The sequence below is a fragment of the Cynoglossus semilaevis genome, chromosome 20, assembly GCF_000523025.1.
Source record: "Cynoglossus semilaevis isolate Cse_v1.0 chromosome 20, Cse_v1.0, whole genome shotgun sequence".
In the NCBI taxonomy this organism is placed as follows: Eukaryota; Metazoa; Chordata; class Actinopteri; order Pleuronectiformes; family Cynoglossidae; genus Cynoglossus; species Cynoglossus semilaevis.
Window position 1 is genome coordinate 1,359,245 of NC_024326.1, and position 27,912 is coordinate 1,387,156.

Below are 27,912 nucleotides of genomic sequence, written 5' to 3' on the forward strand. Positions count from 1 at the left end.
CGCCTTGAGTTTGTCAGTGTCCATGTTGAGCAGCTGTGTACCGTCCACTCCTCTGGTGGCGAACTCAGACATGTACTGTTCCATGTTCAGGGCTGTTAACCACAGACAGACCTGCTGACTGTCCCACTCCAACACCGGTCGACTCTGCCACAGGTTGTTGTTATTGCTGGGAACCGGGTCGTCGTCCAGCGTCTGATGGGACATCAGTGCCAGTGGGGGGAAAAAGTCAAAAAGGACGAATTGAAAAAGAACAGAGACGGGGAAGAAAACAAGAGAGGATGACAGGAAATGAAGAAGGAAAGTGTGGTATAGTCTCACCTCAGTGGAGGAAAAGGTGAAAGTGTGAGAGTGTCCAGAGAGGGAGTGATCAGAGGAGTATCCCACCCTGCTGCAGCTGCCCACTGAGGAGCCCACACTCTGGAACCAAGAACACAAATCTGGGCTGCCTACAGTACATATCCACTACAGTGTCTCCCTTTACTGTGTTCTTATCTGAGGAGTTTTAATACGTGGAAAGTCAGATCGAGGAGGAAACATGTGTAAGTCGTCATGGAGCCTGGTTCTCCATGCCGTAGACAGCCCGTCCTGATCATTTCCCTTTTTTGGAGCCTGGTTCTTCATGCCGTAGACAGCCCGTCCTGATCATCTTACCTGGTCTCTTCTGCCTGTGGTGGTCATGTAGGGCAAACTGCTGCTGGACACCGACCGGAGAAATATCCTGCCTCTCTCTTTGCCCTCCTCTTCCTTCTCCCTGCCTTTCTCTCCAAACCAGGGAAAGGGCAGGCAGGAGGGCATGGAGGTGACCGAGTCTGACGGCGACACTCCAGTGTTGTCAGCCTGCAGGTCCCCACACGACCCACGGCTTTGATAAAAAACAAAAAAAAAAAACGTTATATGTCAACAGTTAGTTGATCCATAATTAGTTAATAAAATGAATAAGGTGTTACAAACCTGTTAAACGACCTCCTGCTGTGTTTCTCACTTTTCCGTTTGCTGAGAGACTTCCGAAAGACCACTGGAGAAAAAAAAAAAAAATAAATAAAGACACTAAATTTTCTATGTCAAAATTATTTTGTAGCAATGCTGTTTTTGTATATTTAACCAGCGTTACAACCTTAAAATGGAGAATGTGATGAATGCACTGTAATTCCAAATGTCCTCACCTGAAGTCTGGGAACCTTTTTTTGGACTTCCTGGACGATGAGGATTTGCTTGGAGATAGTGTCACATCGGTGATATAAATGGGAGGAGTGAAGACCAAGCTTGGGGGAGGGAGAGAACTGAGGGCAGAGCAGGAGGAGGTACTGGACAAGTCGCTCCTGCTGCTCCTCTGTACCAGTGTAGAAGCGGGCAGCGGCTGACTCTCCTGGTGTTTCTGCATCTCCTCCTAAAGACAACACAAAGAGTGAGACTTAACAGTTTAAAAAGCTAATCTGATGCCATGCCAAATCATTTACCTGTTTTCTAAAACTTTCTCGCAGTTTGTCTCGGGACGGTGGATGGCGCTTAGATTTTTGGGCCAGCTGAGCTCTGGCTTTGTGAGCACTGGAGTCCAAACGGTCCGTGTCTGGGACAGGGATGTGCCAGTCTGGACCTGAGACCAGAATATTTCAATATTAATATATTTGACTTTACTAATGAAAATAAAAACTTTATTTTAGTGTTTTGTCAGTAAACAAATGGCTAAAGGTCTGGCTGAAGTACAAACTCATGAGTGAAGACTTCACACAGTGGTTCTTCCTTTCCATTAAAGGCTCCTTCTTCTCCAGCTGTGCTATCTGCAAGAAAACAGTTAAAAAACAAAAAAACAAAAAACAGGACCGGTAAAGAGAAACGACAAGCTCAGTCAAGTGAATCCAATTAGGACTGAGGTCAACTCTAACCTGCAACCGCAGCCTTTCAACTGTGTCTCTGTGCTGCTTATCTCTCTCCTCCATCTCTCTCCTCAGGTCCGATTCTTTTTTCTCCCTCTCTTCCTCCCTGAAAAACATTTAAGGTACAAAAGCAGACAAATGTACATTGGTAGGTACAAGGTACAAAAGCAGACAAATGTACATTTTGTGCATTTGAGTTCACGTCATCTGTGAATTTAAACTTGGTAAATACCTGCTCTGGTATTCTCTGACCAGTCTCTTGGCTTTACTGTATTTAATCTCAAGGCTTTCAGACTGGCTCTGGGCATCGGCCAGTCGCTGGCTCACCACCCTGCACAGCGTCTGGGCCTCCTGCCAATACCTGTGAAAAAAAAAAAAAACACAACAGAACATTTCCCCTATGTTCCGGCCAAGGTTAAGCTTTAAGTCCCCGACATGCACAGTTATACGGTTTCAAAATCATAACCCATCAATATATTTACAGTAGGTGTTCGTGAGGAAACAATTGTACTTCTCTAGTTTTTCAGCTTTGTCCTCTGCGTCTTCTGCTCTCTGCACCAGCTCGGTCTTCTGATTCTCCCAAGTGGCCTGCTGCTCCTCACATGCCTTTAACTGGTGGAGGAAAAACAAAGAAAACAACATCAGTGGCTTCATCTGCTGTGGAAATGGGACAATTAATGTGAAAAACAAAAACCTTTCCTCCCGAGACTACTCTTAGACTACAGGAAACAAGTGACTATCACTTCAAGGCAAAGGCAGTGAAGAAGGGCTGACGCTGACAATCGTTGGAAGCGGCCTGTGTCCTACTAACTTCAGGCACAAATCTCATACAGGTTTAAATGGACTGTTCCAAATAGGGACAGGAGTGGCATGTGTGTATGTGAGTGTTTGAGATCTGAGTCTCGGTGAAGTGACCCACCTTATCTCTGGTGTGATGAAGCTGGGCTGTTTTATTTCGTAGTTTCAACTGTAGCTACAATAGTACAGACACAAAGGAAGTGACCGTCGATGAGTTTAGAGAAAGCAAAGGTAACAGATTAAAAATAAACACTGTCCAATTATTACAGATATTTACGATGATAAATGTTTACCTGCTCATACTTAAGGCAGAGTTCTTGATTGTCAAGACTTGAAAGTACTGACACATCATCCTCTTGGTCATCCTCCTCCTCTTCCTCTGTGACCGAGCCCCTTTCAGAGCCACTTCCATCATTCTCCTCATGTCTCTCTGCTGCGTCTCTCTTCATTCAAAAACACAAACACAGTATACAAGATGGGTAAACTGTTAACAACTTTGAAGATCTTCACCTGTCCAGGATGACCCACCTCCATGGAGGATTTCTCCATTTCCAGGCTTTCATTGATCAGTCGTGCCACCTCACTCTCCACCCCGTCTTTTTCACGACCAATGAGGAACCTGCATCCCAAAACTAGTTAATTAGCTGCAGTGAGCAATTAGACACTGTGTTGTCCACTGGCCCACAGGTCTAACCACAGGTGTTCCTGATGACACTGATTGTGTTTCAATGTTAGTGTAAATAGTTTGTCAAGCTGAAAGTACTGTACTATAATAATGGCTGGGAAAGACCAAAATTTGATGTAATTTCCTTACAATATTAAATTAAAATCTAAAAAATTAAATAACAACTAACTAAAAATATAAATGAGCCACACAATATTTTTTTTTATATATATTATAATGTTTAATTATTACTAAAAGCAAAACTGACACTAATTTGTTTAGAACCTGTTTCAGTTTAGAGCCTTCCACTTACTTGACCAGGCCTGATGTGTTCTTGAGCACAGTGGCTGCAAACAGCTGGGAGACTCCGACCAAACTCATTCCATCCACCTCCACTATCTGGTCGTTCACTTTTATCCTGACCCAAACACACATTTTAGAATAACACATCAGCATGTACCTCCCAGTGAAGCCAGTTTAAAACAACACACTCTGTTCTCACCTTCCATCCTTCTGCGTTGGCCCTCCTTCATTTACCATCTTGACAAAGATCCCCAGTTTCTCCAGTCCCTGGTCGGCTCCAACACCCATTCCAATGATGCTGATGCCCAGACCGTCTTTACCTGGAGAGAATAGATAGATTAGGAATCACTGCTCCAAACCTCACATCATAGCAGGTCTCACTACTGTCCTTTATAGAATTTTCCCTTTCAAAAGACACGTATGGATGGGTACAAACTTTTACACACCCTTTTCTATCTCCACTGGAAAGATGACCATCTTGTCCAGTCTCTTTTCCAGCTCGTATTCAGCAGAGGCTGAGACCGGGTCGATGTCCTCATTCTGTCTGTCGTACTCTGCATTGGAATAAGTGGTGTACACCTGCAGGACAGAAAGATATCTACAGCTGCATCATCTCTTGGCATTATTGCCAGCTCATTAATCTGGGCCCCCATAGTTGGTAGCATGTGTTCAAATCAGATGGTACAGAGAACCATCTGCAGCTATTGACACAACAAGACCATGTTTGTGTTGACAAATGTATCAGTGGGAGTAGGAGAGGATTGACAAATCTGGAGGTGCTAAAGATTAGGCAAATGGCACGATGTGAATTATTGGAATCACATCAGAAGATCTCAGCGTGTAAACAAACCCATGTGTCACTGACTGATTCTGCAGCAGTTGAACTCCTGACATGTGGCTCTTCAGTCCACAGGAATGTTTTGATAAACTATATTGAGGCAGCTTGGAACCGAGTGCTGACGGGGAGAAGCATGTGTGATCTTGTCTTTTCTCCTTACTCAATACATTAAAAAAAAACCTTGCTTAAAGCTATGACTCATCTTGTATGGATTTGTGAAGCAGAATGTGACAATTCACTTCAATTTGCTATTCTAAAATGAACATAAATGTTAATGCTAAGGCTTTTAAGACATATATGATGGAGCGCTGATATCAAAGTGCTAACATTCAAAATATCTCACCTTGATGGGTGCGTTAGAAAATGTGACCTTCCTCATTCCAGAGCCATCCTCATCATCCTGCACAGGAATACCAGGGATTTCTTCATAGTCCAGGCTTCCTGCTTTCACAGAGTCTGGTTTTGGTGGTGTTGAACTTTCTGCTGGACACTGATCCCACACTGAATCCTCCTTCTCTTTGTCAAAGATTTCTGCAGCTTCTGTCTTGTCCTTCGTGTCACATCCAGTGTCCTCTTTCCTATCACTACGTCCTTCATCATTCACCTTACCAATGCTTTTCCCCTCTCCTTCCATTAGGCCGCTCCCTTCGTTCCCTGCAGCATCGTCCACGTCCGTGTAAACATTGTCTGTTGACGTCTTCCAGGCTTGTGAAATGTACTCTACCTTCCTCTCCTCCCTTTCACCCTCCCATTGTTCAGCCACCTGCTCATACTTGTCTTCTCTGCTATCTCCGCCACCTTCTGTCTGCTCTTGACAAAGCACGCTGGTGGGTAACAGTCTCCAATGCTCTTCTGAGGCAGTGCTTTCCTCTGTTCTTTCCAGCATACAGTGTCCAGTTGCTGGTTCTAAATCTGAGTCTTCAAAGACATCGTCCACCAACATCTCCACACCCTCCTCCTGCTCGTCCATCTGGGATTTTGTGACTTTTTTCTGCTCAATTTCCTCTTCGTTCCCATCACTTTCTGATGACTCTGTGTTAACATGGACCAGTTCTGCTCTCACTGGCTCTGGAGTCAAGCAGAGGTCAAGATTGGTGCTTCCTGGCCCCCTCTCCTCCGCCTGATTTCCGCTGGTTTCACAATAATTGTCGAGATAGGATCGAGAAGAGTTGTCTGCTGGTGTTTCCCCATGGTCGTGCAATTCAGGGGAGCTACGGTGACTCTTCATTGTTGTGAATGCAGGAGGTTTAGTCAGGGAAAAATTTATAACTGGAAGGCTAATAGATTTCTCTTTATCAAAGCAATCCTGCTTTCTAGACACACCTGGCTCCTCTTCTTTTCGTTCCTCATTTTCTTCTTCTCCTACTTTTCCGTCGGTCCTGCCCTTACCTCCTCTGCCTGTTACAGGTTTGAAAAGACCTCCGATCTCCATCCCTTTGGCTTCAAACAACCTACGGGTAACTGAGAACTTCTGAGCCAGGGCAGCTCTGTCAATATTCATCATCTCATCTCCTTTGGTAGCTTTCTCCTGCACTGAGCATTCGGATGCAGAATTGTCAGCCACAGTGCTCAAAACGGATGAAGAAGAACTTAATATCAAACGTCTCGAACATGCAAACGGTGAAAAGTGCAGCTGTAGGCCAGGGTTTTGTGGAGAGAACGCTGGTGTGGAGCCAGTACTTAGCTGTGACCCACCGTCTTGCCTCAGATGATTGCTGTCCATTTTGAGGAAAATGTTGTCTCTGATCTTGGTCCCCCTGGTGCTGTGGAGCCTTCCTGTGCTCCCAGTGCTGGTGTGGCACATTATAGGATCTGACATGCTGGTTGGCCTATTTGTGCAGTGTGCATTGGGAGCAGCTGCAGCACCTTTAGTTTCTTGCTGTAGAATGGTACAGGCATTGAATGAACACTTGATGGAATGGAAGTCAGATTTGTAGGTTATCCTGTGGGGGGAGGCACTTCGGCCTTTGCTGTCTGTTCTCATCATTGGAGAAAGAAGGCGCTCTGGAGTTTGAAAACAAACTAAACGTACTAATGCTTCTCACAGGTGATTAGAGCACTTAGGAAAAGTTGAGCAGGTAGATGTTGTTGAGAGGGTTTGCTGGTTAAATGATAATTGAGATGCTGGATGATTTAGGATTTCAATGCATAAAGACAGGCTCTTGTTCTCATAACATCACGGTCTCATTTCACAGATTAAAGCACCTGAAACACAATTAAACAATGCTTAATCACTGTCACACTTTCCACAGGTGTTTAGCATTGCCAACACAAACAATCAATCACATTGTGGCCTCACTTCAACCCAAAGCTACAAACACTGTTCAAAGTTGGGTTAGAGTTACAGCTTTGTGACTGATTTCTCATACTTACAATGACAAATGGGAAATCTGAGCTTCAGAAACTGCTAACGACCTTTACATCAGTCACTCTCCATAGGTACACGTGAATCTCCACAGGTACACGTGATGCGCTGCATTTAAGTGTTGTCGGGAAAATCGAGCTACATATATAGCGCTCTGTCTTTATAGTTTATGGTATACGTCATTTATGCGTAACAATTTACTTTTGAGAGCAAATTCAAGATCGTATATTACATATTTTTTCCGAACATTTCTGTTTCAAATAATTCACTATTTTATTTGGAATGTGATTATTTAAGTATGTCATCATTTTATAATACTGGCTTTTTTTTTTTACTCTATCAAAGATACTAACACCAGATGGTCAGATTTTCTCCATGTTTGACAAAACAAGTGTATTGTGACATAACAGTTTTGGATAGTAAAACGCATAGAGAAGAAAATAACGGGTCTTGTCTGGTCACAGTCAGCGGTGACGGTTTACGGTGATAATTGCAGACAGGTGGCTGCTCATGACTGTTTATACTCTAAACGGATTATCTCCGTGTAATCCTGTTTAAACGACAACAGCGACTAGAGCACGGACAGTAAGTCGGTTGGGTAAACCCCTATGCATATTATAATAAGTTTAATTGTTGCAGAGAGTGTTCATTTTAGCAATGAATGTATTCTTAATGAGCAATTTTAGTAGCGGTGGTCGAGGAAGCCCTAGTTACGTCATTAACAAACGATAGAAATATTAAATATTAATATATATATATTAATATATATTATAATATTAAATATTATAATATAATATATATATAAGTTATAATATATATAACTTTTCCCATTTAAATTGTATCATTAAAGAGCATCTAAATACTTTTAACAGTTAATTAATGTCAGTATAAATGCAGTCCATTATGGTTTCTATACCAGTTCATTTAATTATTTCACTGAATTGAAAACCATGACCCCGGGGGAGGGGAGCTCTCCAATAGAGTTAGTCCATTAGAGTTACTGTAAATACACCATTTAAATTGCAAAAATTAGACGATGTGAAGTATCATATTAAAATTTAAATTTAAAGAATAATCTTAATAAAACTACTTGTTAGAAAATTAGAAAAACCCTGGGTTCCACACCAATGACTGAGACATTGCCTCTGGGCCAAAGCGCCACTCATTATATAATAAAAATATACTTTTAAATTTGCAATGATTATTCTTTTAAATGTATTGTGTGACTCTTGTGTAATTTGGTGGCAGAAATATTAGGACATAGAATCATTGTATGCAAAGCTGTTTTTAATTCAGTCTTTTTTGTGAACGACTGGTCAAAATGCTATGGATTTCACAATACTTTAAATGCAATTAATTAATACTAAAGATGCAATGGTAACAAATACCCTTTAACTATAAGTTTAAAAGAAAAAAATCTCACCTCTCTATAGTTATAGTTATAGTTATTGAAATTAGCTGAAGCTAGTAGTACGGAAATCTACATTTATTCCTGTCCTATACATAAATCAGATTAAAAACATAAGAACAAAATGTCCATCTGGATGAACAATGCAAAAAAAAAAATCTAATACAAAGTGATGAGCTCAGTCAAGGATACAGACAGTTTGTTTGACATGCAAATAATTACTTACTCTTACCTTTGCTTGTTCCAGCATCACTGCCTGCTCTACCATCTGCTGTAAACCCTTCTCATCCCTGTGACAGAGGCTCTCCAGGCTCAGAGGTAAAAATCTGTGTGTTGTTTAGCGGTGTACATACACCTAGTCAGAGCAGACAGCCTGATCCTGCTCTACCTAAATGTTTTTGTCTGATGGAACCAAAGCAGTGATGCAGCAGTGGCTGATGTGTGTGTGTGTACGCAAATGTGTGCGTACCTGTGTTAGTGTGTGAGATGCCAGTGCACGAGTCGGTGCAGTCCCTGTGTCTGTCTCTGAGGCTGGCTTCTGTGGCAGATGGACTGGACTGGACTGGACTGGACTGATCTGTGCAGAGCCAAAGAACGGTTCTGCTTGCTGTGACCTGGATTCATTTGGAGTCCTGCCGTCCCAGGTGGCACTGGGACCTAGTTGATATAAATACTAGCCAATCACACAAACCTTCATCTGAATCAGGCTAACTGTTAGAGGCGAGAAAGAAAGGGAAGGGAAGGGGAGAGGAAGGTAAGGGGAGTGAAGTTTAAGTGGAGTTTGTAAATGAGGGAATGATGTCATTGTGGATGGTGGAACACGTTAACTGAGGTACAGACTGAAAGATAATGAGGAGTGAATGTAGACACAGACATGGAGCGAGAAATTAACCTAGATTTGATGAAGCACTGGATAATTGGAAGTTGAAGGAGTAAATTTTACATGAATTTCAACACTTTTATATGAATGGGGAAGTGACTGTCATAAATGGTAAACTTAAGTAAGATGAATAAGTCCTGCAAAATGATGTTAAATGTGTGGAAACAGAGGGAGATTAAATTGTGTTGTTGAGGGCAGGCCATCTCCACTCCTTTGAAAGTTTGTTTTTCTCTATTATTAGTCATACTGTGCTGTTGTCAACTTAGTTGCAGTGATACTGGTAACAAATCTAATTAAATCATTTTTCCTCACTGTGGTGTAGTCATCTGAATGATGGATTGTTTTTTTCAGTTCATCATTTATGGCAAGTATCTGAAGGATATACAGTAGGTCATTTAAAAACCATTGTCACACCATTGACACCGCGGCAACTGCACAATTTGTCCACTAGAGGGCAATGATACTCTTACTTCCTGATAATATTTAAACCTCCGGATTAAACGCTTGTATTTTATTTTTCATGTTTTTTTAAACATATTTTATGTTATTAGACACTAACCCAACATGTATTTTACTCTCTATTTTGTGTCAATATTGATGTTTTTTAAATCATTTTTAATACTGTAGTAATTAATTTCATTTGTGGTTTTGATCAATCAAACCTAATGATTGAATGCACAATGACATTTTAAATGACACAAACCTATTTCACATGCACATGGGCACACACACACAGATGAATAAGATAAGTGATGGAGTGTGAGCAATTGAAGGTTATGGGTTATTTAAATGAACTACCACACATAGTAGTGCATGTGTGTGTTTACACTAACATGCACTTGCACTTAATTACAACGTAAAGAAAACCTGCTTGTCTAACCACCAGCGAATGCACAGTCATGCATGACAAAGTGCCACTTCCAGCAGCTGTAGTAAAGGAAGCGGAAACATCAGTGGTACACACACATCATTTCAACAGGTGCATTCACACATATGTAGTCGTTGTTGCAGAACTAATACATTTTTAATAAGAGCAGTGTTTAGATTAAGACAGAGCTGTTTTACCTTATTGCTATTTACTAACAGACCACCCATCCCAGCCTTCTATACAAGCCTGGAATTTTTTTTCTAGTCACCTTTATATCTTGCCACTCCTTCCCTTCCATTTCTTACTCTTCCTTCTGTCTCTGAGCTGTGATGGCTGCAGATCTCCTGGTGACAGCCAGCATCGCTGCTGCTGCTGCAGCCTTCTTCTCAGTGCTTGGGTTGAAACCAAACAAGTGAAACAGCAGCCGCTGGGTATGACACAATGATCTTTAGTTAGAATAAGGCCTTTAATGGAAGAATTTAAGTTGTTTTTTAATCCCACAAAGGGGGGTTCTCAGTGTAAGTATTTTGCAACCCAAGTATGTGGTTGCAACTTACAGGCTGCCACGCAGGAGGTACCATCAAGTATGTGGTTCCTGGGGCTCGAACCCAGGACTCCCTGCATGTAAGGCAGATGGGTGGGGCAAGTGTAATAACTGCCACACATTGGAACCACTATAACAACAATTTATATATATTATTGTATAATATATATAATATATAGTATATTAAAATATATTATAATATATATATAAATATATATTATAAATGTAATCATATATATATTATGTAGTAGTAATTTCAATTTTCTGAAAGCAATTGGATCTTATGTTTGGAATATGGTGCCACTTTTTGAAAGTACATTAGCATAATTAGATTACTAGATATCAGTTTGCCCTTTAAGTTGGCCTTTTGATGGATGAATTACCGTAATCGTCTCATTGGATCATGAGGGATTGGCCCTGATATGGTTATTGCTCTAATAGGACATTTCATGGAGGGATTTAAGAAATCTAGTTGTGCCATATAAATAAAGGTCTGTAAATGCAGTTTTAACATCTATTGCTGCATTGTTGATAATGTTATTCATTTTACACTGCCTGGCATAGACATCTGCTGCATATAATAACCCAAAAATAAAGGCAATTTTACCTAAAACACAAGGGAAAAAAATTATATAGTTTTTTCTCAAAATGGAGGTTAGTAATATTCAACTGGACAGGTGAGATTAGAATTATTAAATATGAGGCAACTAAAAGCTCCACAGCAGAGAGAAAAATGCTGACACCTTCTATATTCAGTTCTTAATGCTCACCAGAATGTTTTTCTGATGAGTCCTTTTACTGCCGCTACTTTGACCTGCCAAGGCAGTAAAAGTCCAGTGTGGCTCTGTGAAAATCCCACAGTATACAATGGCAGCACCACTAAATGTGAGCATGTTTGTGTGTAATATCTATCTGTCTATCTATATCTATCTATATATACACACACACACAGAGTATATGTCTGCATGTCTGCATGTCTGCATGTCTGCATGCAGACATGCATGCAGACATTCGTAAATATTTCAGTTGCCCTTAAAAAGCATCACTGAGGTAGACTGTCAGGGGTCATGTGCACTAGCAGCAACATCATCATCCTCATCATCACGCCGTAGTGTGGAGAGGGAGCTTCAGCTCCAGGCGGAGGGGCGGGGACGGGATGCAGTCAGTCGGTGGAGCGCTCACTCACTCATTGACAACCACAACAGTGAAGCCTCCCCACACACAGACACACGCATTCTCGGCGCCAGAGAAGATGGTCGCGGTGCGGGCATCTCCCAGTTCGTCTCCTGCAGCGGAGTGGATCTGCTGTCTGGATAAAAGGTGGGTGAATCCACGCCAGCACATCCGCGTCTCCTCCATCCAGCAGGCGGTCGTGATTTTCCTCTGCTTCCTTTCATTCATCCGCGTCAGCGTGAACGCTCGCAGCCGACTCTCGCCGCGTGTGCAATTCTCGCCCGATCCCTATAGTTATTTACATAATGCACATATATCAGTTTGTGTTTATGAAAACAGTCACCATAGAGGAATCGTGAAGCCCGATGCCTACATCACACAACAACACACACCGAACCCCGTTTCTGTCAAATCTCTGCTGCTGTGTCCACGGTTAAAAAGGCGTTGGTGGCTGTGATGCTGCATGGGCTGTGAAAGATGGCCGGTTAGACCCACATGGTTTATGTTTGTCTACTTAAATCACACAGATATATGGTTCAGAAATACTACTGGGGTCTTATGTGTTATTAATCTTCCCCAAGTGATTATTACTGGCTGGTCAGCAGTAATGCACTGGATTTGTCCTCATGCTGCCACACTGCTGCATGCCAGGCTACAATCCTCTGGGTTTGACTGAACAGAAATGCTGTTGGACATGTCAGTGGTGTTAAAGAGACATCTGGACATTCATGACTGTTCAGTTCACATAATTCTAGTTTCTCTTCTCCCTCTGTACACCGCTCTGTACTATAGATGCAAACATAACACAACTAAAGGAAGATAACTTCATTAGACGAAGGAGCAATAACACAGCCATTATTATAGTTAAATAAGTGATACATTTACACACACACACACACACACACAAACACACAATCCTAGGATGTGAGACACTCACCCCACTGCTGATACACCCACACATTAGGTGCACACCTCGCTATGACACATCCCTGTGTTACCAGTGGCAACCTGAAGCTCCCATCTTGTCTTCCTACTCTCATCTGTAATAAGACTGGAGCTATACAATTATCTTTTCATTCCATTCATAAGATTTGCTTGCAAATTAATGTGACATTATTGTTCTGTGGATGTTTTTTTTTTTTTACCATTTATTAAAGTGTTTGAAAGTAGTGTAAATCCATCACATGGGCATAATAGAGAGAGCAATCAGTTCAGACTGACACGTCTCTGAGAGTCATCATCTCACCTTATTTGGATGTGGAATTTGGTTGAGTATTTTTGACACTAGATACTCTTCACAATCACAGGTACAAATACAATTCAAACTTTTCTCAGAGTTTTTACCACAGTTGGTCTGTCTGTCTATCTATCCATCCATCTATCTACTGTATGACACTACAGTGGAGAAATGTGATCTTTATGATGTGCACTTTGCCACATTGACATGTAACTTACTGTAACTAGAACCTATGGCCATACCGTAGGACCGACTGAACCATACTCTCCCTCAACTAAAGTTTTTATTATTATGGAATCATTTTCATATTAAACCATATGTACCAGCACACTTTATAACCAAAAACAATACCACCTATAAGCATCATGTACGTGTGATCTGGTGCACCAGTGTGGACAAGACAGGATGTTAGTGTAGAGCACTAAGTGCCTCCTTAGCTGCTCTATGCTCCTCTTATTCAGTCAATATCCATAAGGGCACGTGTGTGCGTTCGAGCGCTTTTATCTCCAGCGTCTGTTAATGCGAGCAAGTGACGAATGAGAGGCGTGGCATGGGGGGGGGGGGGGCGACGAGAGGTCAAGATCTGGCCGTGTGTGATATACGTCTGGAGGCATTTACAGCCCGTGAGTGTGAAGTGTGTGAGATAAGATCTGATTTGTTTTGCCTGGTGCAGTCATTGACAGTTAGTGCACACACTGCTGATTCAGATGGTTGTTGAAGATTTGTTTTATTTCTTTCCTGGCCTTAAACTAAACGGCTGAGACGTCTTCAGATGACACACACAGGAGACAAAAACAATTAGTGTAAGAAAGCCAGAACTTAGATCTTGTGCCTCCTACGAGGAACCCGTAGGTTACAAAAAAAAAAACACCTTGGCAGGGTGAGTAATTTGATGACTCATTGTTCAGTGACAAACCAGTAGATTGTTTTTTTGTAATTTCTAATAGAATATCAGGCTGTTTTAAGGGGATGCAGATGGGTACATATAATTAAGGGCTTCTGCTTCAGTGTCTTTTTAATGTCTGACATTCTGGTCAGCCAATGATTTGTTTGTGTGGAAACCTTTCCAGTTGTGTCCTGAAATAATCTGCAGAAGCTTCTGGAGTCACTCAGTTTTCTTTTATGCATATCATGCTGGATGAATTGTAAATGATCAGCGTGTATGTGTGTGTTGGTTATATTTCTTTTCTGCTGAAAGCTGAGCTCTCTGCTGACACAGACAGTGGGGGGTGGAGGGTTAGAAAGGAGAAGTCAAGGAGGAGAGAAAGGGGAGACAGGGAAAAAAGGAAGAGAGGAGAGTAGAGCGAGGTGAGCTGCACTCAGGTCACATTCAGTGTGCACTGCCAAGCCAGACTGATTCCTCTGGACAGGCAGGGATAAGGACAAGCGGGCACAAGACTACGCCTGGGAAGAGGCTTTTAATGGAAAATTATAAATCAGAGATATTAGAACAAATAGGTCAAGGGCAGAAGATGCTGGCAGTTACCGTTCAGCTCTGCAGGAAGACAGGTGAAGTTACGTTTCTAATACTGGTGGGACCTTTTATCAGAGGTACACAGCTTCACAGAACACTAGAGCTCTGGGCTATATTTAGCTATCCAGCCACCTGTAATTGACAGTTGGCTGAGATTGGTTTATCGTTATGTCACTTGTATTTTATTTTAATCTCCAATAGTGGTATTATTTCTTGTATTTGCAGATAAAATGGTTAAAATAAGAACATTTTATTTGGCTTGTTAACTCAATTTATTAATAATAGAATTACTACTGCATTTAAAACACCTCTTTCACTGGAGGAAGCACAATTGTGTTAATAAACAGCAAACAAGAATTTTGCACGTGTTTCCTTTAATATACCTGCTCTCCCCCTGGTGTAGTGAGTGGGAGTGAAACTGTCTAAACCATTAACCTCAACTATACTAGGATATTTGCCAGGAGGCAGGGGCAGCACGAGGGAACAGTTCAGACAAAAAAAAAAGAGTTAAAAGAAAGAGAGAAAGAGAATGAAAATAAATGACTAATGTCTGATAGTGCCAGATATTACAGAGATGATAAAAACATGTTGTTGTTACAGAGCCTCAGGCAAACACTGCTTATCTGGGAATACCTCCAGCTGCTAAGGACATTTCACACAAACACACAGTATTTATGTTCATCACTGTATATGCACATGTGCATGTGGGCGGAGGAACAGGCATCACTGCCGAGAGTGAGATTAAAGGCATAAATAAAGGGATGATAATGACATGATATGTGAGACTATGTTAACAGTGGTGCCCTAATGGTTTTAGGTGAACTTGGTAATGGAGATGAAAATAATGTATAGCCTAAAGAGGCCCACGTGGTCATTGTTCAGTTTCAGTCATGCCTGTCACATTCCTGAAGGAAAGATGGGGGGGTGAGGAAGGGGGAGTGGGGGATCAAGAAACACTTTGGTGAAGGCAGACAATGAAGAGCAGGGAGAAACGGCATCTTGTGCACGAAGCGTTTGCAGATCTGCACTAGTGAACGCACCGTTGCGGCGATGACTCACTTTTGCAAAGAGATAATAAGTGGATAAATTTGCCCCAATGCCGCTTGTGTTACTCACTCCGTTGTGAAGCAGAATGTGTGAGAGCGCTCAGATCACACTCGTGTGTTCTCTTTTGTCAGGGCGCTTGGAGCAGTGATGTGCCCTGTTTTAAGCATATTAGAAAAAGCTGCAGTGTAAATTAGATCATACATCATCAACACCCAGTGGGGGGTTTGAAGCCAAGTGAAATACCACGTTGTTATCACTGAGGCTCCAGCCTGGTGACGGGTGATACCAGAATTATACTCATGTGATTATCAATATATATTCATACAAGAGAGCCGATACTCTGGTCACTCCAGACTGAACAACGAAACACACACTTACACATGCGTTAACTGAGTCGATTGGACACGTGTTATTTACATGCTATCATATGTTAACTGGTGAGCCCAAAAACATTCTAGCAACTATTTTCCAACGCACATGAAGGTTTTGATTGACTCCATTGCCTCAGGGACTGTCCATTATTTGTCACAGTGGGCCAAAGACATTATGCAAGTAAACAACTCTAATGAGGCTTCTTAACGGCTAGCGGAACAGCTAATGATGTGTCTTTTCTTTGCAGACCATCGGAGCGCTCAGGAGAGGATGTGGACATCATTCTGACCAGGCTCAGAGAAGTTAAAGCCTTTCAGAGGTTTCCCACTCCACTCCTGCTGCAGATCTGTACCTGTGCCTTCTACGAGTGTCTGGAGAAGGGCATTACATGTATGTACAGGGAAAAACATAGTTGTTTGATAGCTTTGCTGTCTCCTTCCCCAGTTGATTACACATAAAGCTAATGTGACTGGGCTAATTTAGAAAACTGCAATTTATATTATGGAAATGTGCATATTACTATCGGGATTGCTCTGCAATTCTGTGTTAAGTACACTGCAAACTTCACAGAGGTGAATATTGTTGTATAACTGCTCTACATTTGTACAATTTCAATGAAAAAGAATATAACATTATTAATATAAGTGCCTCTTAACTCTGTACCTTCATTTACCATTTTTCTATCAAACATGTTCACACACAGCGGTGATTAAGTCTCAACAAACTTGGTGAGGTGTGAACTTCCCATCTATCCACTGAGCATATAACAGAGAAAAGACATTAGTGTATTCAGCGCTGGGCCAACGTCTCAAGGTGTTTTATTAAATTACAGAACAAATCTCACAGCTCCCGTCTTCGTCCCTGATGTTAAAATAATTTTGTCCACTAAAATGAATTACACATGCATTCCCATTACATCCATTACATTTTAGATGTTTTTATCTGCTCCAAACTGAAGCAAACCTTTTATTTTAAGTTGTTACATGGTGGATTGTTTGTTTTTCTTCCTGCCACACATTTAATTTTCATCCACTGGCTGAATTGGTCTGTTCATGGTGGGCTGCCTGTGTTTGACATGCTGCTGTTTTGTGTCTGTATTTACAGTGTTTCGACAGGGGGACATAGGCACCAGCTGGTATGCTGTTCTCTCTGGTTCCCTGGATGTTAAAGTGTCAGAAACAGCCAACCATCAGGTAAAACCAGGCATAATATTAACTCCTGAATCCAGAACTGAGAACGTTGACTTCACTGTGACAGCCTTTGTTACAGAGCTCATTCTTCACAACTCGGTTCAATTGTGACTTTGTAGCTAATGTCACCCTGCTTAAATGTGTCAGTACTAATCTGCCACAGCATAGAAAATAAGTCCACTGTGCATTGAGCTTCCTAATACGCTCTATAATCTTTGGGCATGAGCGCAAAAATGGGTTGAACTGGATACATTGGGAATAATGAAAAGAGCTGCAGACAGTGAGTCTGTTTCTGTTAATGTGAAAGACAGGAATATTTTCCATAAATGTCCATTTAATAAATACCTAATGTGTTGGATGTCTCTCCTGTAAATGTCATGTCAGTGTTTTAAAATATATGTATATTTATCACCATCATTGTTGTGTGTGATATCACATCTTTTGCGTATCACCATCACCATGTTGTGTGTGATATCACATCTTTTGCGATTCTCCACAGGATGCAGTCACTATCTGTACACTGGGGATTGGCACCGCGTTTGGGGAGTCAATCTTGGACAACACACCACGTCACGCTACTATTGTCAGCAGAGAGACCAGTGAGCTGCTCCGCATTGAGCAGAGGGAGTTCAAGAGTCTCTGGGAGGTGAGAGAGTCACAGTGTGTTCAGAAAATGTTTGTAAACTGACTGTAGTATTACTGCACTGTAAGTATTCATTGGACTTTAATATGTAATGCATTAGACAAATTGAACTTGTGATTGTGCTTTCAACCACAAGAGGGCTGTCTACCATTACAGTGTATTGTCGTCCTGCTTTAATGTTCAATCCTAAATGACTACAGGAAGGATGTGGTTAATGGGTCCAATCCCTTAAACACAGGTTCACGGTCAGCACATCTCCAGAATATTTTAAATATTTTTAATATTTTCTTTATTCTCACATACAGATATAGAACTCAGACACTCCCACACACCTCTTCAATTTGAAAATTATTTCACCAATAAACCTGAGGCTGAGAAATTAAACCAGGCTAGATGTAATCTCCTGAGACATTTTGGGGTGCAGAGATTAAAAAGAAATTGCACTGGTTCAGTGTGGTTTCATGTAATCTGTGTAACTGATTCAATAGACGAATCACCTTTGTCAACCACAGAAAAAAAATCTTTAGACAACAACAACAACAACAACAACAGTTCACATGGTGCCAGCACACGCTTTAGTTTTACAAACCACCTGGTGGAGTAAAAATGACTCCATAATGAGGCTTCAGCTCAGACGCTGGCATCGTCTATGGAGTTGGCACAGTGTTTGCTGCCCCCCTCTGTTGAGGTTACTATGGGCATTCACAAGGTCTCACTTGGAAAGGAAGTCCTGGCAGAACAGTTGGTCATTTCACCGGGGCTTCACTGACAGCTTTGTGAGACTACAAGAGCCTGTCCTTCGTCTGGTTCATTCAAGCAATCTGTTATCTGCAGCACTGTACAACCACAAGTGGTTTTTATTAATATATATATATTTGGTAATTGAATGAACCAGAGCATATCATTGAAAAATATATACACAGCAGTGTGACAGTCAGTCACTTCTAAAATAAATGGCTAAAAGTGGAACAGTTAGCCAAACTACCTCAAAAGTAACCCAGAAACATCTGAATGTAGGCCCAGACAGTTCAAACTTAGCCTAAATATATTTTCATGAGAACAAAGAGTAAGAATAAAAGCTTCATTTATGGCAAAAATATAGCTAGATAGGACATGTATGCCCCAAAACAACGTGAGAGATACATACAGTAGACGGAAATATAGCAGAAACGTATGGCCAATGGTTTCCTATATAATATATATAATATAATATATAGTGCATATACAGTACATACTTAGCATAGTAGCTTAGCTGTTAGGTGTGACATAGGATAACATGGTTATCATATGATGATCACTGTTTAAAATGGTTAAAGTAGTTAAAAAAACATATGTCTTCATCTGTTAAAATGCAGTAAAAGGCATTGACAATTCGTGTTCACGTGGGTAATTAAATATTGTTAAGAATAAAGTTTTTTTAAATTCTGTTTTCTAATTGTCAGCACAGTTCATTGCTGCTAACATAATCAATAAACAAACCTGACCTTTAATGTAATTTAATTAATAGATGATCTGACAGAAAGAATGGAAAATTATATCAGGACAATCCTAACAAAGCAACATCAATTACTTTTTTTAAAACAGTAATGTGCCATAGTGTTTTATTTCTAGGTGTTTTTGTGTTTGGCTGGTCATGTACAGTAAATGTGCACTCAGTGTCCCCTGTACGTGGTCACATTGTTTTTCCACAGCAGACATAAAGCAGAAAACAGCCAGAGGGTCTGAATAGAGGATCCTATTCAGCTTGTATTAAAAGGATCTTTGTTGTGTTTGTGCTTATGTGCATGTGCGCCAAGCTGTAAAGCTAAAAGATGAATGTGACCATGTGTTTGATGACGGGATGAAAGAAAGCAAAAAAAAACAAAAAAAAAAAACAAGCACCACTGTATCATCTGAACACAGAGTGAGATGAGCCAACAGGGAACAGATGTGAAACAGCTCTCTGATTGTAACAGAATTGTGCGCACACATAGAAATCACTTCCACTTACATTGTCTGGACAATTACACCGTAAGTCTTTCCCCACTCATTACACCAGCCCTGCTTTTCTCTCCCCCACTTCCGCTCTGCACCGTTGGCTGTGATTCATCTCATGCCAACCTACTTCCTCTCCTCACTTTCCTTTATTCCTGGCCTTTTCAGTCCCTCCTGTGTTTGCTTTCTCTTTACATCCCAATTTCTCTTCCTACTTAAGAGCCACACAGTCGCACAGCGGCCGAGATCACCCTGGTAACCTGTGGGGGGAGAGTGGCTTAGCTGTTGGCTTGATCACAGTGAGATAGGCAGAATGGGAGACACTACTGTGACTGTGGGTGAGAGAGGCTTAGAGGGAGGAGGAAGGAGGAAAGTAGCTTGTGTAAAGCAGGATGCTACACTGTGGCATGTGTGAGAGTTGTAAAGGTGCAGAGGGCAGATGTCGGGGGTTTTCTGCTCCTCCCAGGACTAGATAGCTGAGGTGAGTCTCACTCCTCAACTGTTCATCTGTATTCTATAGACATGTCTGAAGGGCTGACTGACTTTTATTTTCCCTGTTCATCTTTGTTTTTCTTTTAATAACAACATTTTACAGTAAATCTGAGTTTTTGAGACTCAAAAACTATGAAGCGGGCAAATTTGTCAATTTTTGTTTTGTTTTTGTCTTTAGGTAATACCTGTCCCTCACCCCGTCTTCTCTCTGTCTGAGTCTCTTTCTCCCTCATCAGTGGACCTGTTGTGTATTAATTATCCTACAAGAAAACACTTTCACATTTCTTTATCTGTTTGTAACAACTGTTGGTGGATCTCATTGGCACTGGTCGGACGTCTGGTGCTTGTGTCTTGCATGTTGTATACTGTTATAGTTGTTCTGGATGTAAATGATCTCTTTTGTATATGGCGTGTGTGTGTGTCGACTTGGTTGATGTGGTGAGATATCTTTCTGTCAGTGTTTATTACTTAATAACAATGTGTAAAAGATGTATTTTAAAAGTTAGAGTACAAATATTTGTAGACATTGACTGACACTGATGTGTGTGTGTGTGTGTGTGTGTCGTAGAATCACCGTCAGAGTCTGGCCGGGCTGTTGGCCCCTCCCTATGGAGCAATGGAGAGTGGGTCTAACAATGACAGTGAGTGTTGCATACACACGAGTGACTGAATGACTGAATTGAACTTAAAATGTATTATCTATTATATTATATTACAATTATATTATTATTATTATTATTATTATTATATTAGGTGTGGCTTGATCCAATACTCATGATTGTTATCAGTGCAATATTGGTCAAAAACCCAGGATTAAACATAAAAAACTATAACTATAAAAACTAAGCCTGTTTGATCTGATACCAAAGCCAAAATGCTCAACTCAAAACTCCAAGTTGTGGTATCTTTATCTGACATGAAAAAGTTGTATCATGCCATCCCTATCATATATACTGTTGTATTTTAAATGTGTCTCATACTGATGTTTGGTCTGTAGGGCTCACAGACAAGGACAACATTCACTCAGACTCTGCAACCAAAGCTCACAACAAGGTAAGACTCTGCCATGCACTTTGGCCCTGAACACCTATTTTGTGTTTGTGTAGGAAAAAACAAAACAAAAAATCATGTCACTGCAAAGTCAAGCCTACCTTTGAATAGATTCCTCCAAACTTCTCTAAGTACGAGACAAAATCTGCATCGAGTGGGAACCCAGGTTTGGCTGAATGTTCTGTGAGGAATGAAACAATAAGGCAAGAAAGCCACATTAATTTCGACCTCAATAATAAAAGTGTAGTTGACTGGCCCACGCAGTGATCACTAGTGATTTATGAATGCACTCTTGTACTTTGATCAATCAGAACACCAGAGTGAAGCTTTGGTGGTGTGTGTTCTCTGTGAAGAGACCATCTCTGACTCACAGATGTGTTCCTCTGTAGTTATGCTAATACTCAGTAATGAATGCACGTAGAAAAAAAGATCCATCTGCCTAATTAGCAAACCTTCCTTTGTTGTTTTCAGCAGTGCAGGCACATCTGCCGCCTTCCTCCGTGTGTCTGAGCTGCAGGTGTGATCCACCGACTGGGTTAACTATTATTTTATAAATATTACTTAGATTTTGAGTGTTTCTTTCCTTCATTTACCACTTGTGATCAATGCTAAAGCTGCAGTACAACACAACAGACAATATATAAATACAAAGACAAATATATATATATACATATATATGTATATATGTATTTCCTCTTCTTATTTCATTTGGTTGTAGAACAACACGTGTTCTCCTTACTTCTTGATGTTCTGTAGATCCCCTCAGAGAAACTGCAGAGAGCAGGCAAGGTTGTCCGTAATGCCATTCTGTCCAGAGCTCCACACATGATCCGAGACAGGAAGTACCACCTCAAAACCTACAGGTGGGAGTACAACTGCAAATCCATGCATTTTTATTTATGTATTTATTCTATTTTGCAATTTTGTTTCTTACAATCAAGCAGTTAAATATGAACATTTTCAATTTATATACAAAAGAAGAAAAGGTTTCTTTGTTTTGCAGACAGTGCTGCGTTGGTACAGAGTTGGTTGACTGGCTGGTGCTACAGAGTGCATGTGTACTCACACGGTCCCATGCTGTCGGGATGTGGCAGGCACTGGTGGAAGAAGGGGGGCTCAACCATGGTAACTTTAACTTGACGTATTACCTTTTCACTTTAGTGAGTATTGTTTAAGGTACTTTGTGTTTTGTATGGGTCTTATAAATACTTTATATCATTCTATAAAGGAAAGGGAATTACACAACGAAATGTGACCTCTGCACTTTACTTTTTAAATCACGGTGTTAGTTTAACCAGAGTTTCATATAAACAATACTCACTGTCTATATAAGGGGTCATAAATCCAAAAGACTGATCAGTATTTTAATTGAGGTTAAAAATCAGCTGATGTTTACATGTGACATTTTCATGTGTCTTTTTTGTACCTGCCTCTGCATCCCCCATCTTAAGTGGACCAGGAGCTGGGTTTCCAGGACAAGTACCTCTTTTATCGTTTTCTTGATGATGATGATGAAGACACGCCGTTGCCTAGTGAGGAGGAGAAAAGGGAGAGTGAGGAGGAGCTGCCGGAGACCATTCTTTTCCTCGCCCAAATTGGCCCTGATGCACTGCTGCGAATGATCCTCAGGAAACCGTACGTTTATTAATGACAAGAAAAAGCACATTTTGCTCAGAGAATATATCCTCAAATACATTTGATTAAATATTAAAAATAATCTGACTAACCTGTGTGAAAATGTCTCTGTGTGTGTAGGCCTGGACAGAGGACAGGTGATGACCTTGAGATCATCTATGATGAGCTTCTTCACATCAAGGCCTTAGCTCATCTCTCCAACACTGTGAGTGGAGCTACTCAGTGTGCACCTCCTCTAAGGAGATGTGAAGGCTTCTGTGACATCACCTAATCTTAAAAAAGAAACAACAAAACACCGCAGATCTTTTAGTTATTGAGGAAGAAGCAGATGTAAATAAATACTTTGTAAAAGTTAAAATACTACAAAATACATCACTGACAGTTGTATCAATTTAAACTAAAATTATATATCTGCTGTTCATCATTGACTTCAAGTATTCCCAGGCAATACTTGTACAATGTATATATATATTCTCATAAATCTTAACTCCACTAAATTTGAGCAATTGCTGTGTCATCAATCTGCTTTTAAAACTGTGCTTTTTATTTTTTCAAGGTGAAAAGAGAACTGGCGAGTGTTGTGATCTTTGAGTCACATGCAAAAGCTGGAACAGTGTGTAAGTCTTTACCATAGAACACACGCCTGATTTCATGTTAACTGAATATAACTGTAAATCCCTCTATATATTTATCTGGTGCATTGTGGTAATCAGTGCATACCATCGTGTTACAGTGAAGATGTTACACTTAAAATGTGTGTTTTTTAATGTCTGTGTGTTTGGATCCCTCTCTATTAATGATGAATATGTGTTTGTATTTTGTTCATTCTTTGTCAGTATTCAACCAAGGAGAGGAGGGAACTTCCTGGTACATCATCCAGAAGGGCTCTGTCAATGTCGTGATCTACGGCAAGGTTTGGAGTTCGCAGTATTCCTTTGTCCCTCTTTTTACGTATTTAGCTTTTTCTGTATTTTTTAAGTCATGCTCCATTATAATATATCACAACCCCCACATGTAGATAAATAGTACACATACTTATTTACACAAACATAAGAAAAATAAATCACATCTGGTCCTGTATATCCATCATTTCCCCTCCAGGCTCTGGGAAGCTGCTGTACAGTGATGGTGTTTGCTCTGTTTCCTTGCACCTTGCCGTGCATGTGTCCTTGTGTGAAATGGTGCATGCGTGTGTTTCCCCAGGGTGTGGTGTGTACTCTGCACGAGGGTGATGACTTTGGGAAGCTGGCGCTGGTGACAGACTCACCTCGCGCTGCCTCCATCGTCCTGAGGGAGGACAACTGCCACTTCCTTCGTGTGGACAAGGAAGACTTTAACAGGATACTAAGGGTACGGAGAATTATTATAACATGTATTTATCAAGGTACTCATGAGAGAAAAGCAAGGTCAGAAACTGAAAGAATCTGTACACTAAGCATTGTCCCTGTCAATGCCGTCTACTGGTATTTGTCTCCCCCAAGTGGGATAAGAGTTGTACTGTATTATAATCACCAAATCCTCACAGAGACGTTCGGTCTGCAATCGTGTTTTTTTGCTTAAAAAAACCCCAACATTTTAATAGACGTACTTATTGTCAGACTAAGGTGTCACATGACTTTGGGTTTCTGTTATTAATAAAATTATTTGCAGGATGTGGAGGCCAATACTGTGAGATTGAAAGAACATGATCAAGCTGTGCTGGTGTTAGAAAAAAGTCCTCGAGCCTCCACCCTGGGAAGTATTAAGTAAGCTGTTGTCACTCAGCAGCACATTTCAAAACACTAGGTCACATCTGATGAGAAATCTAACATACGATTTGGTTCTGTTTTTTTTTTAAATTGAAATTCTTTTCATCTTCTGAAGGTACACTGTGATATCAGGAACACCAGAGAAGATACTCGATCATTTCCTGGAGACTATGAGAGTCGACATACATCACAGTGAACCAGGTATAAGATGCAATATTACAGGAAACACATTGAGAAATACTGTTCACTAAATGGATGGATTTGAATTTAATCTTTCCTCCTTTGTTTTCCTTCTCATCTGTTAGACCCAGCAGTGGATGATTTTGTCCTTATGCACTGTGTCTTCATGGCCAACAGCCAGTTCTGTCCTTTACTCATGGCACAATATCCTTTCTGATTTGTCTTTTTTTGCTCTTTTAGCCTTTATTTGTACTAAATGACACAACTTTAAATGCATATTTTCAGTACACTATAAAAGTGTTACCGATGGCAGAAAGCCTGCAGTCCTGTTCAGGGAAGTGCTGACGGAGCAGTGGACCATCCAGCACTAATGAACTGCTGACTGAGTGCTCACCTCTTCACACCATAGTAATAAGTTGTAGACCCAGGCGAGAAGGTCTTTTCTTGTTGTCTTAGTCATTGTAGTGGAAGTATTCAGCTGCTTGTGTTTAGCTTCAGTGGCGCTCGTTGTAATTTAGTCCTGGGGAGACGTGGAAAAAAAATGATGGTTATTATTTAGTAAAATGAGTTGTTTTCCTGAGTTTCTTTGCTGTGATGAGCATAGACAGTGGTGAAAAATGACAAATCGTGTAAAATATTTGCATACATATCTTTATAATTATCTTTAACCTCATGTGCACCTATCACGCTGTGTCTCCACCTGGCTCTGAACAAGAAAGGTTGGAGTACGCTCTCAACAACAAGAGGCGGGCCCTCATCCTGGCTCTGCGCTGGGCTAACACACACTCCTACCTGCTGCAGGAGGAGCCTGCTGCCCTCTCTTTCCTGGAGGTAAACCTTAACCAGCTCTGAGCTGCTGTAAAAAAATATTACTCTAATTGTGTCAAAGTAAAAAAAAAAAAATTCTTCTAATTCTGTTCTCCTGCAGGAGTTGTATGGAAGTTTATCAAATGATTCCCGGGTGCTGAGAGCTTTGAAAGACTTTGTTCCAGACTTGGAGAAAATCGTCCAACTACAGTAAGTTTCTTATTAACTTTTTTATGTACGTGTGCTGGTTCTATTCATATTAATTTTACATATAATTTATTACCTTTTTAGTTCAGAAGAGGCAAAAGCGACAAAAAAGGTAAGCTCATTTTTGTAATACTAGCATAACAATGATGTATGTTGATAAATGATTGTGTGTTTTTTTAAAAATGTATTTACACAGAAAACCTTAATAAGACAGTTCAGCAATGGAGAGGAAAGACTGCAAAAGAAACAACCCATCAGGAATCAGGATGACAGTGAGATGTTTTTGAATTTCAATGACTTTTTAATGTGAATGTTATTGTATTGTATCTATGTAGCACAGTTTTCCTGTTCAGGATACTGTGAAGTCAGAGTTCTATGACTTACTTCAATATCTGTTTAGTCAGATACCACAGGAGGTTTTTATGTGTGTGTGTGTGTGTAGTCCTTCTGAAGGTGTACTGCAGTGACCACACATACACAACCATCCGCATTGCTGTGGCAGCAACAGGAAGAGAAGTGATCAATTCAGTAGCTGACAAACTTGGCACCAGCGATGAACTCATGCTGATCCACCTCAGCTCAGCTGGTGGTAAGAAAACTGATTTGTATTCCTATTCCTATTCCTCAACAAAAGCACATACTCTAAAAACATTTTATACTGAGGTATGTCTGGTGATACTGTTTTAATCTGTGAGTTTATAAGAATAAAATGTAAATGGACAACTTAGATTAATGAACAACAAACACCAGATGACTGAAATACTGTACATTTTTTAATGACAATTAAAGACATTTTCTCAACATATTTATTTATTTACTTTTTAACTTAACCTATGTATATAATTAAAGGCTGACTTTGTGTGTGTAAACAAAGATATGGTTAGCATAATTGAAAAGTGCAACTTTTTCTCATTGACCGACAGAAAAACAGATGCTGAAGCCAAATGATGTGTCGGTATTTTCATCTTTGAACATCAACGGGCGACTGTTCGCCTGTTCTAGAGACCAGCTCAACAGCTTGGTGAGAGAAGAGAAGTTGTTGCTTCATGTTCTAAACAGTACAGGGTCGTTAAAGTGGTTTACAGTATTGTAACCAGGTCTGGGCATCAGTAAATTAGAAGTAGTGACTGTGATAGTAGTTGTAGTAGATTGTTGTATGTGTTATTGTGAATTTACGTGTTGTCTCAGTCTCCACTCCCAGACCAGGAGGGCCCTTCTGCAGGCTCCATGTCAACGTTTGAGCTGATGAGTTCCAAGGACCTGGCTTATCAGATGACAATGTTTGACTGGGAGTTGTTCAGCTGCGTACATGAGGTACGACACACAAATGTTTTTACTGTTTAAGAAGCTGTTTTTAGGTTCAGTCACAAGATTAAAACTAAACCCTGCTTTTTTCCCCCTCAGCATGAGCTTCTCTACCACACATTTGGCCGACAGAGCTTCAGAAGAACCACAGCCAACCTGGACTTGTTCCTGCGCAGATTCAACCAGGTTCAACTGTGGGTTGTCACTGAAGTCTGCCTCTGTGGGCAGCTCAGCAAGAGAGTGCAGCTCCTAAAGAAGTTCATTAAAATAGCTGCCCAGTGAGTACTATATGAAATGTTGTATAACTTTGTATATATTTATGTGTATATATATTTTGTTAAATTCTGTTTTCCGTGTGCTTATTTTGTCTGCAGCTGTCGAGAGTTTAAAAACCTGAATTCTTTCTTTGCCATCATTATGGGAATGAGCAACCCTGCTGTCAGCAGACTGAGCCAGACATGGGAGGTAAACGTCTTACAGTTCACCTGTTTCCTGCTGCTAATGTTGTTTGTTTTCTGCAGATGTGGAATCTCATCATTGACTCATCCTTTTACTTTTCTCAGAAACTCCCAACAAAGTTTAAGAAGTTCTACGCTGAGTTTGAGAGCATGATGGTGAGACATTTTAAAGGGTCTAATTTTACATTCAATGTTTTTCAAATCACTGCTTTAAACATCTGTAGCTCCTTTAAGTAAAACATTTATTTTAAGGTAAATGTATTCACTATTTTTTGATTTGCAGGATCCATCCAGAAACCACCGGTCCTACAGACTTACTGTTACAAAACTGGAGCCCCCAATTATCCCCTTCACACCCCTTCTCCTCAAAGGTATCAC

At 40.6% G+C, this 27,912-nt stretch overlaps 2 protein-coding genes across 4 annotated transcripts in view; one reads left to right on the forward strand and one right to left on the reverse strand.

Annotated features, from left to right (window-relative positions):
• LOC103395902 (neurabin-1-like) overlaps positions 1-7,003 on the reverse strand; it is a 7,911-nt gene extending 908 nt beyond the window's left edge. The window contains 19 exon segments of the mRNA XM_025052383.1: positions 4-192; positions 319-417; positions 652-862; positions 952-1,007; positions 1,009-1,015; positions 1,164-1,387; positions 1,458-1,594; positions 1,709-1,778; positions 1,884-1,980; positions 2,107-2,235; positions 2,386-2,486; positions 2,794-2,847; positions 2,966-3,115; positions 3,201-3,291; positions 3,650-3,754; positions 3,839-3,959; positions 4,086-4,218; positions 4,821-6,682; positions 6,851-7,003. Of these exon segments, the coding sequence (XP_024908151.1) occupies positions 4-192; positions 319-417; positions 652-862; positions 952-1,007; positions 1,009-1,015; positions 1,164-1,387; positions 1,458-1,594; positions 1,709-1,778; positions 1,884-1,980; positions 2,107-2,235; positions 2,386-2,486; positions 2,794-2,847; positions 2,966-3,115; positions 3,201-3,291; positions 3,650-3,754; positions 3,839-3,959; positions 4,086-4,218; positions 4,821-6,464 (3,618 nt within the window). The 5' untranslated portion in view covers positions 6,465-6,682; positions 6,851-7,003.
• Positions 7,004-11,598: 4,595 nt separating this feature from the next.
• The window catches only part of LOC103395904 (rap guanine nucleotide exchange factor 4-like), a 17,389-nt gene continuing 1,075 nt past the window's right edge, over positions 11,599-27,912 (forward strand). The window contains exons 1-27 of one of the 3 annotated variants that reach the window (XM_008333755.3): positions 11,599-11,862; positions 16,093-16,235; positions 16,950-17,038; positions 17,535-17,681; positions 20,713-20,785; positions 21,142-21,197; positions 21,951-22,057; positions 22,198-22,319; positions 22,646-22,829; positions 22,950-23,034; positions 23,386-23,446; positions 23,666-23,742; positions 24,033-24,179; positions 24,480-24,574; positions 24,693-24,778; positions 24,883-24,961; positions 25,438-25,588; positions 25,686-25,774; positions 25,856-25,883; positions 25,968-26,043; positions 26,214-26,360; positions 26,695-26,792; positions 26,960-27,085; positions 27,176-27,354; positions 27,451-27,541; positions 27,640-27,690; positions 27,818-27,905. In XM_008333755.3, the coding sequence (XP_008331977.1) occupies positions 11,699-11,862; positions 16,093-16,235; positions 16,950-17,038; positions 17,535-17,681; positions 20,713-20,785; positions 21,142-21,197; positions 21,951-22,057; positions 22,198-22,319; positions 22,646-22,829; positions 22,950-23,034; positions 23,386-23,446; positions 23,666-23,742; positions 24,033-24,179; positions 24,480-24,574; positions 24,693-24,778; positions 24,883-24,961; positions 25,438-25,588; positions 25,686-25,774; positions 25,856-25,883; positions 25,968-26,043; positions 26,214-26,360; positions 26,695-26,792; positions 26,960-27,085; positions 27,176-27,354; positions 27,451-27,541; positions 27,640-27,690; positions 27,818-27,905 (2,839 nt within the window). In that variant the 5' untranslated portion in view covers positions 11,599-11,698. The other 2 variants (XM_017042570.2, XM_025052497.1) reach the window with 2 other exon arrangements.